Genomic DNA, 10,181 nt, shown 5'->3' on the forward strand with positions numbered 1-10,181 from the left:
TATACATAATAGTGATTAAGGCGCACTCAGATGTGTATATAACTAATTAGAATAAAAATATTTGTAATAATAATTCTCTTATAAAAGTGAAGTATTATAGGGGAAACAAGTGCATGGACTTAATTTGGGTGATGTTAATAAAGAAAAATTGAAGAAATGTGTGTCAAATATAGTAGATAAACATGAAGAAATTGAACGTAAAAATATGGGAAGATTCGAAATTATGGTAAAATTGTTGTTTTATTATTTTGTTACAGAATAAATCCATTTTATCCTTTATAATAAAGGCAAAAAAAATAAAAAATAAAAAGAAGAAAGAACTAACAATGCAACACCGTAAAGGGTATCAAGTTTTATATATGACACATATATGCTTCCTAAAAAATGCCACTGGAGGGAGAGGGGAAAGAATTCTAGCGTCTGAACTCAGGAGCAAGAGGGCAAGCCCAAACAAATGCCTATGAAATGCCACTGGAATTGTCGAAATTTACAGCATAACCAGTCTATCTGCCTATGAAATGCCACTGAAGTTGCTCAAAATTACCGGATAACCGGCCCATGAGCACTGTAGCAACTCCAACTGGCACTTTTAGTATAGTAAGGATTTGGTTTGGTTTGGAAAAATATTTCAAAACATCCATTCTACTTGCAAAATGAAATTTTCATTTTAATTTTGCATCATCCCTTACAAATTCAACATGCAATCCTTTTTCTTGTACAAGAAAGTCAAATGTTACCCATTTTTTTTGACAAAAATGAATATAGGTTAAATTAGATACTACATTTCTATTTAGATCCTAACTTTTAGAAAAAACGGATAGTTCATCGGTTGACTTTTTGGATCTTTATCCAGAGATGACCGTTTCGATCCCAGCATAGGTACCACATGGTGCATTGCATTATCCAAATACCCCTATGTTGACCCAAAAAAAAAAAGAAAAAACAGACCTTTTAACCTTTTTACTCCTGTCACAGTATGTGTCAGCTACAAATGGAAAGACGTGAGAAGAAAAAAAATAGACGCGAATTTTATCAGTTCGGTGTGTGTCAATTACCGGACCCATTATCAATGACTGTTATTTTGGGTGAGGACAAATTTGATTTTTGGGGGTTCTTCTTCTTTTATCCGATCTAAGAGCTGTCAATGTAGTAGTGGAAAGGAATGCCAAACTTATGGAAGTAATTTATCGTACTATGCATTTCAATGCAATGATTTTCTTCCTCCGACCAGTTGAAAAAAGAAGTAAACTTGAAATGTTACAATTTCTGGAAAAGAAAAAAACTTGCATAATTTTTCATATCCAGGCTTCCTAGTTCGTCAAAAGCGTCACCAATCCTCCACAAATGCATGTTTACACTTCAGGGTCTAATCAAACATACATATCACCCCACTCTAAAACTCGATGATCTTCTCAAAATCCTACCATAAATTTGGTTTGCATATCCCAGTAATCCTTAGATTGCTTCACCATCTCAGCACGTTCAGCACTCAGCCTCTCCTTCCAGTGTTCCTTGCATCTGAAAATGCTATATGCATATTACAATCCGTTGTATGGTTTTTATTCCAAGAAAGCAGTCTCAAAGCAAAATTTATTTACCTTTTCTTCAGGAGCAAATCTAATTCTAGCATGTGTATTGAATTAGAATAAACCCCAACCTGCAACAAAATTTTGTTTTTTCAGGGGATCAGGATCACATTGAATGGAACCAATGACAATACTTGTGATACAACTGTCGAGGCTAAGATAACAGAGAACAACAGTCGATTTCAATGAGAAAGCTGAAGGATACAATCAAGCAACAAGGCTGACCATGACAGAGAACAACAGTCGATTTCAATGAGAAAGCTGAAGGATACAATCAAGCAACAAGGCTGACCATGGCGTTTTTTTATGGCCCTATAGGAAGATTTCACAATAACTGGGCTACCAGAAGAACTTGTCCTAGCAACATTGACATGGCAAACAGCATATGCGGGGAGTTCGTGAGACTTTTAATGTTTAGGTTCTTGCCTCAAATAGTTTTGAAGGTAAAGACCTATCGTAATGTTTGAGAATTCTCCCAGAAAAGAAAAAAAAAAAAAAAAAAAACACAACAGAAAAGTTTTTGTACCATATCACCTCAAATATGGAAAACTCTAGTATAGAGGCCGCCGAGCAATCCCCAAAATGTCAATTAGGAGTTTTAGACTTTGTCTAATTTATTCTTCTATGCATCATAAGGTTAAACACACTCTTAATAATATAGATGAATTACGTGTAGATGCTTATGTAGCTATACATGCTTACTAAATGAAGATGTGCAAAACGCTGTAATCATTTTGATCGACATCACAGTTGCACCGTCTGCTTGGACATGAATTCACATTGTCCAAAATGGTTTTGTTTGGACAACCAAAGATAGATAGATACGGACCTCCATTTACACAATAGGGAAGCAGATGTTCCCATATCCATATTTATCCCACATTTCTTACGAACTTAAGAAGTGAGCAATGATGGTAGGTTTCAAGGCTATAACAAATCAATTTACACTAACCTCCCTGCAGACTGGACATTTTGAATCAGGACGTGCAGCCTTGGGACCTTGGAATATCATCACAGAAGCTGCAGTGCACGCACACAATTTGCAGAAAAGATGCCCACAACTCAAAGCGTATGGATTGAAAACAATTTCCTGAGTGATAGAAGTACGTCGAGTATTAGCACCTCAACCCAGCTAAGAAACATAAACTTTATAGAATCTTCTTCTAGATTGCAATCGAGTGAAGATTCTCACCAAGCAAATGGGACAAGTCAGATTGTACTCTAACTTCAACAGATCTGACAGCTGCAATGTCATCGTTGCCTCTGCAGTACTCAGTTCATAAGAGACTCGGCTGAAAAGGTCATTGGGACTTCCACCATTTGAACCTGTGAAATTCATATAGAAAGCCCCCAGTTCAATTAACCATGGTGACCGCAGAATCTCTATATGTTCAGTCCTCATCTTAGATTTAAATCTCATGCCATTTGCAGACCTGTGTACCTGTGAGGGGATACCAAATAAAAATGAGAAAGTGAATTGTGATAGAGAAGTATAACATTGAACCTAGTACAACAGAAGTAAACTGGATTGACATGAACATTGATGGATGCAGAACCAATTCATGATTACTTTGTCATATTTCTTAAGGAGCTTCCGGATAGCAAGAGCATTCATAGTGACGTATTCAATTAGCATCCGACCCTCTTGCACCATGACTTGCTCATCATGCTTAAAAAAGTGGCGCAAACGAACAACATATCTTTGCATTCCAGAAGCAATATGAAGATGGAGAAGGCGCCTCACTCTGGAACTGAAGAAGCCTGCTACTTCAGATGCCTCCTTCATTAACTCGGAGAAGAAAATCTGATCACACACTAGAATATTTTCAGAGCACAATAATTAGTATTTTGCTAAATGAAAGATTGGCTACAAGAAATGGTGCCTATGAAGAAGTAACAACACATCACGGGGCAAAGGTAAAGATATCTGAATAGACAGTGGGAACAGCATGAGACTTGTCGAAACTCATAAGCTTAAATATGTATAGTATGTCCACGACAGTGAGTTTTTTTTTTTAAAAAATAATAACAAACTGAACTGTTATGGCATCAAAAAATGCTGGTAACATAGTCCAATCTGCACTAACATACATAAAAGTAGTCGGATTCATGAGACATTTGCACATACCAGAGAGATAATTTTGCACTTCAATGCTAATGCAGAAAATAAGTCACCAATTACAACCATTTTTAAAACACGGGGCAGCTAGCTAGCCTAGAAACCAAATAGTACTGAATCCTATATTCAGTTACGACAACAACATAGTAGTATAGCAATCACGAACTGCATATCTCAGCCAAAAAAATTCTACCAATTTTGTATTTAATGGATGTGCACCTAAACGTGCATAAGAACGGAACAGATATGTATGAATAAGGCTTTTTTTTCCCCTCTGACCTTAAATTGTTCATCTTCTTCTTAAAAAAAAAAAGAAAGAATAAAAAGGGGGGACTAGGAAGAAGGGATGATTGAGAAAAGTGAAATGCATACATGGGCAGGATTGACACTGGCAAAATGGAGATGACGAGGTAGTAGTAATAGAGGAAGTATCCGCAGGGCTTGCAGGATGATCAGTATCCCCATGGTGGCCCGCAGGAGGATGATGACGAAGATGCTGCTTTTGTTGGTCTTGTTCTTCTTCGGTGTCTAAGGATGATAATGATGGGGATGATCTACTAGTCCGACAGCTTTTGAGGACCTTTTTGAGCCTTTTGTACTCAACGTGGGAGCATTTATCCAAGTGCCTCTCTTGATCTCCATTTAGATACTCCATAAACGTCTCCCCAAACTTCATTTCTTTTGCCCTCAATCAGCCCCAAGAAAACCCACATTCGAGAGAGAAGAAATAACCACCAAATTAGCTGCTGCAGCTGCCTTTGTTGGTTATTTCTTTTCTCCCAACCCTTACCCTGTAATGTTTGTTTCAGTCACTCCTTTTGTTTTGGAATGGAACAACACGCAGAGGAGTAAGTAATTGAGTTTGAATATGTGAGGAGTAGAAGCAGGCAGAAGGCAGATGCAGACGCAGACGCAGGGGATGACGAGAAGAAACCGGACGAGGTCGATTGGATGTGAACGGAGCCGCCGCTTTTTCCGGCTGCGAGGTTGCATGAATTACACGTGTACTTCAAATTCACTCGCAGCTGTTAGCTAACCTTGGGCTCAAGTCCATGCACGATGTTGAAAAAACAATTGGAATCCGGGCAGGCCAGAGTCTCAATTGATGGGCCGTAGCCCATGTCAAAGGAAAAACACGGAAACGGCACTCGGTTGGTAGGAAGGATTGAAGGACGATGAAAATAGTCACATTTGGGTATGAATCCGACCCAGACTAGAGTCAAACGAATTGCGAAAGCGAGTCAAACATACCCCTTTTTTTTTTTTTTTTTTTTTTTTTCTGCTCTTTACTTTTTTTTGGTTGGGTTGGCTGCTGATTAAAAATGCTGGCTTAACAGTTACCACCCCCCTCTTCCTCTTCTGTTTCTCCGGAGATCTTTCTACCCGAAACAGATTCTCAGGAAGGCTGATTCCGGCGATAAAATTCCGCAAAGGTAAAATAATAATAATAATTTTTTTATTGCTCAGCTTCCCTCTGTTTGATAATTGATATGCATGAATTAGCTGGCTACTTCTACTCGCCCCAATACCTTATCATTGCTGGTAGATGTGGTCAGGTCGCAAAATAGCCACTGACCGCTCAGCCTCAAAACTGGGTCGCAGACTTGATAAATATGACACTGGTCTGAATTTATTAAAGATTTTTAATGGGTTGCTTTTGATTTAACCTTCTCGAGTAATTCAACGGCTAATTCTATTCACACGTGAATTCAACATGCTATGATAGATAATAATGTCAACGTTATCTCCATCTAGGATTCTGGGCTTTGGTATTGTGATGAGAAATTTCGATTCTAGGGGGAACGAAGACGAACATAGTCAGGGGAAAGACATAGAAGAGCTGGGCTTTAGACCTAAACTTGGTTTCCCGGGTGCCATCTTTGTGGCTGGAAAGTTTACTTTGTTGTTTAGATTGACGGTTATTGCTTAGACTCGTTGAATTTATCTCCAAAATGATATCAAATGCCAAACCTTTTTTAACTTTCACCCAGATAATAAGCACATTAAAATACCACTATATAATGAAACGTCACTATTTGTGAATCCTTGATTTCAAGTTGCTTAGTTACCTTTTACAAATCTTAGATTGACGGTTAGTTGGGAATCTCACACAGAATTTGCCACTGCTTTACTATGTATACACACATTTTTGGCTCAAATGCTAAGCTAACTGAAGTGGGGGTCTCTAATCCTCTCTAGTTATGAGAGGACAAGAATGTTGAGCCACCAATTGGATCACTTTTCCTTTTCCTGTCTGCATACGTTTTTGGACTTAGAGTGGAAAGCATGTTAGGATAACATGAGCCACTAATCTCGGAGTCGAAGTAAAAATGGCGACTGCAGTATGATTTTTTTTTTTTTTTTTTATTCTCTTCTCTGTTATGTTTTAAGTTAGGGTAATGAACATTAGATGCTACTCAATGGGCATAAGAAACCTTGGAAACATGTCAAGATGTGCCTTACGTAGATAAGAGAAGGTAATCTCCACAATATATATGGAGTTCAAGGAATGAAAAGAGAATAGATGAACTCATCTACATTGAATCCTTTGCTAACTGAATAATGTCTCATTAGCTTAATTACAGACTTTGCTTTATAGCTTGGTTTCAATATTATAATGGGTTGTTTCTTTCTTAGAATTTAATCTCTTTATCCGTTTCTTCCTGTTTTCCTCTTCCACCAACACCACCCCCCCCCCCCTTTTTGAGCTTGCATGTTTTGCAGAACTTGGTCAGATTTTGGAATATGTATTGCAGGAATGTGAATTTTTAAACAAATTTGGAACTATCGTATGTGGAGTGGTCTTTTGACATTGATGTTTGTCCTCAACTAATTAGTAGATCGACCACTTAGAAATAAAATCCCAGCTATAACCTATTCGAAAGAAAATCAGAGTTGCAAAGTTTCTACAATCATTTTAAAGATCATACTCATTGTTATCTGTCTGAGTATTGGATAGGTGTGCTTCCAATGGCACAGCAGAAACAGCACCAGCTTGTTTCTGCGCCTGCAAGGAAGAAAAAGAGGCCAGCTGCTCGAGAAGTGGACTTTGCAAGTGCAGATGGTTGGATGGTTGTCAAGAAACAAAGAATCACCATTTTGATCCCACCATTGCCAGCGACTCAGCAGTTTACAGTGCCTAATGCAGAAGAAAGCCAACCACAAGCGAGCCTGAGAAACACTATTAATGCCCAGTCAGAGTGTTCAGACAAGACGTACTCCCAGAAGCATTCAGTTTCTCAAAGAGAGAAATCCTGGTCACTGGCTCCTGATACTGCTATTCCAACTGCTAAAATGGCTCATCCTCCTCGACCCACCCTGTTGTTCCCAAAGCTATCTAATCCTAGACGTTCTATATCTTATGATAATCCACAAATTAGCAATATCAGAGATCAGAAGTCAGTTGGTTTGTTCAGTGCTACGAAAGTGAGGAAACCAGCATTGATATTTGGTGACAGAAAGCCATTGCTGAACAGAAGAATGAGGACTATAAATATCGAGAAAAAGCTTCAAAGGGCTGGCGGTTTAAGCAGTTGGTTGGTCTCATTGGGCCTTGAACGTTTTGTAAAAATTTTTCGGCAGAAGAATGTGAGTAAATTCCAGTTGGCAAATCTGACGATGAAGAAGCTGAAGGATATGGGTGCAGATGCTGTTGGTCCCCGGAGAAAGCTGATGCATGCGATTGACTGCCTCTGCCAACCGTATTGTTTTGAGCGGTTTTGATATCTATTCATTACGTAGTTGACTATAAAACTGGGAAATGAAACTCACCTGATAGGATTACAAGACTGCTTGCAGATGCAGTATGTGAAGCATCAAAAGACCTAAACTGAAACAGATTGGGATTACTACTCTGTCTGTACATACTTGTAGATTGGCATCAAGAATTTTGCCTCTTCATTACTTGTGCCGCAGATAAAGTTTATATCTAATAGATTGTTGATTTGATTTAGTAGAAGTGTACATCGAAAAGGGAAAGAGAATGAATAGAAGCACCCCCTCCCCCGTCCAAAATGGAGTCAAGAGTTAGATGTGTTTGATGAAACCCTTTTTTATTTTGTAAAACAACGCGTCTCCTCATTCACTCTGGTGATAAGAGTCCTCAGCTTTATGATAGTGTTACGTCTTATTAAGAGAACTAATGTTTAACTCCTTGAATTCATTAGGATGCCGATTATGATGATGCTTGGTTATTTTGGTCGATTGAGGAGGAGGACCCAACCATCATCGGTCTGGCCTGCTAAATCGGCTTACATGCCGTTGTTAGAGAGGATTGGAAATAAGAACTAGCTACTAGCCAATTCTTGCAGGTCCAACAATGGTAGGTTGATTGGCAGCTCATTTCCCACTTTTCCTAATGCAAAATTGGCAAAGTCGTCGATGGTAAGGTGCTTTTGTGGGATTGGTCTCCCCTTCAATATGGTAATTGATGAGCATGGTACTCAGACGGCTCTAGTTTTTTTGGGATGGATAGATACATTATGCATGCCTTACATCAGAATCTTTCCAAATATTTCGCGAGGAAAAGCATCTTTCATGATTGTGTAATTTGGAGGTTATCTTTTTCAGGTGAATGCCCCCGGTTGGAAGCTCGTGGGTAATGCTTTTCCCACTCACCGAGCATCAACACCCACGCTCGATTGATAGTGATTTTGGGATGCTTTTTGGCACGAAAATGCAATTATGCAAAGGTGAGATTGGATTGATTCTCGTTGCTTTTGACACAAATGGTTGCATCCCATAGCAGATGAATAAAAATCAAGGAAAAGTTTCGAGTCTTTTTCGGCCTTTGTGCCAATACAATAAGCTTCAAGTCTCTTTCCTGGACAAAGCCCTGGCAAATCCCCTTTTACGGTGCGCTCAGAGCCACTCATCCGGTATTCCGTGGATCGTTCCAATATGAAATTAAATTCATTTCCAAGACCAGCAGCGCCAGCCATATTGATACATCCGGTCTTTTTCTTTCCTTCTTTCCTTCCTTTCTTTTCTTAATGATCACTCCAAAGTGGCACTAGGAACCAAAGTATGTTCTTGTCCTGCCTTGGCATAACTTGATTCTATTATTACTCTTTTTTTTAAATTAAAAAAGAAGACGCTTTTAAATCCTCCTGCTTGCTTTTTTTTTTTTTTTTTTTAATTTTAATTTCTGTGTAAAAGATAGTAGTAGTTTTGTCCCCCCAAACTATTTCTGCCAAGTACCCTTCTGTTTTTCCAAACTTTTATGCCTAAATCTTCATCCATTATCCTCTCAGCCTTAGGTGTTATTTAATTTAATGAGAAACAGCCAGCAATGAGGACTAACTGGCTGCAATGAACATTTGTAGTGGCAGTCGATTCCGTGCTTGACACATTGCAAGCAACGCAATCCAGAGCGGGGCCAACCCAAAATTTGTCTTTGCAGCAACTACTACTGCCTACTACTAATACCAAAAAAAAAGTGCTAAGCGCTGACTGTCAAATGATGTGATATATATTATTTGCACTCCAAAATAATTCTTATTTTGACACTTTCTTTTTTTGGGGGGGGGGGGGGGGGGGGGGGGGGGGGATGAACACTTCAGCTTTCTACGCTTAATAAAATGTTTTTAGAATGATGGGGGATATTTTTAGAATGCAAAGACTACTTGCCGTCAAAACATTTACTTGTAGGATGCGTTTGGGCGATTTACTATTTGTAAAAAAAAAAAATTGTTACATCATAAATATATTTTTCAATCACTTTTAAATATTTTTAATCATCATTTTATCTCGCATGCATCACATCAGAAAAAAAAAGTATTACAGTATTTTTTAAAAAAAAATTTATCTCCTATCTAAACACAGTTACTTTAATAATGGGGAAAGAAAAGGAAGAAGAAAGTGGCACTTGGCTTCCATAAGAGAGAGATATTAATATCCTCCCTCAAATAAAAGTTGAGATATTTACAAAGTGACATTTTGACCCAAAAAAAAAGGTTGAGATATTTAGAAAGGATTATTTGATACACATACTCTAAATAAAATGGGAAGCTCTGTTTTTTTTTTTTTTTTTTTGTTTCTGTTAATGGGTGTGTAACAATTTATCTATTTACTTTTTTTTCATTAAAAAAAATGGGTAATATAGAACGATGGGCCACAGTAACTCGACAATTCTCCATGGGAATGCAAGCTGCGCCAGAAATGGCCCATTAAAGTTGTGGGCCTCCGAAGCTGTTTGGAATTGGTAAAATCAGAGAGGGTAAATTGGCAATTGACCCGACAGGACGTACACGGTACACTCTCTGCACTTCCTGGAAGCACCTGAAACTAGCCACGCCGCCACCACTACAAACTACAGTCAATCGCTTCTTAGGCCAGCACAAGTTTCACAAACACACAGGTAGAGGCAGAGGTGCAAACGAATCGAGCGGCTCGCGAGCGGCTCGAATCGAGCTCGAGTTCAAAACATTAAGCTCGTTAGCTCGAGTACATATATATATATTTTTTTTTTATTTTTA

At 38.4% G+C, this 10,181-nt stretch overlaps 2 protein-coding genes and 1 long non-coding RNA gene across 3 annotated transcripts; 2 read left to right on the forward strand and 1 right to left on the reverse strand.

Moving 5' to 3' along the window:
* Window positions 1–1,171: 1,171 nt before the first annotated feature.
* Window positions 1,172–4,569, reverse strand: LOC113693564 (probable E3 ubiquitin-protein ligase BAH1-like). The gene is made up of 6 exons (XM_027212096.2): window positions 4,078–4,569; window positions 3,157–3,401; window positions 2,779–3,027; window positions 2,539–2,676; window positions 1,599–1,657; window positions 1,172–1,518 (listed from the first exon to the last, which is right to left on the reverse strand). Exons 1-6 carry the CDS (start codon window positions 4,379–4,381, stop codon window positions 1,413–1,415), a joined length of 1,101 nt encoding a protein of 366 aa, XP_027067897.2. The 5' UTR covers window positions 4,382–4,569; the 3' UTR covers window positions 1,172–1,412.
* A 436-nt stretch (window positions 4,570–5,005) lies between these two features.
* Window positions 5,006–7,657, forward strand: LOC140008378 (uncharacterized). The gene is made up of 2 exons (XM_072052466.1): window positions 5,006–5,138; window positions 6,665–7,657. The coding sequence occupies exon 2, from the start codon at window positions 6,676–6,678 to the stop codon at window positions 7,426–7,428; it is 753 nt and encodes a 250-aa protein (XP_071908567.1). The 5' UTR covers window positions 5,006–5,138; window positions 6,665–6,675; the 3' UTR covers window positions 7,429–7,657.
* A 229-nt stretch (window positions 7,658–7,886) lies between these two features.
* LOC140008379 (uncharacterized) lies at window positions 7,887–8,483 on the forward strand. The gene is made up of 2 exons (XR_011815770.1): window positions 7,887–8,026; window positions 8,275–8,483. It is a non-coding gene; the product is annotated as an uncharacterized lncRNA (long non-coding RNA).
* The last annotated feature ends 1,698 nt before the right edge of the window (window positions 8,484–10,181 follow it).

This window comes from Coffea arabica, chromosome 6c, assembly GCF_036785885.1.
Source record: "Coffea arabica cultivar ET-39 chromosome 6c, Coffea Arabica ET-39 HiFi, whole genome shotgun sequence".
Classification (NCBI taxonomy): Eukaryota; Viridiplantae; Streptophyta; class Magnoliopsida; order Gentianales; family Rubiaceae; genus Coffea; species Coffea arabica.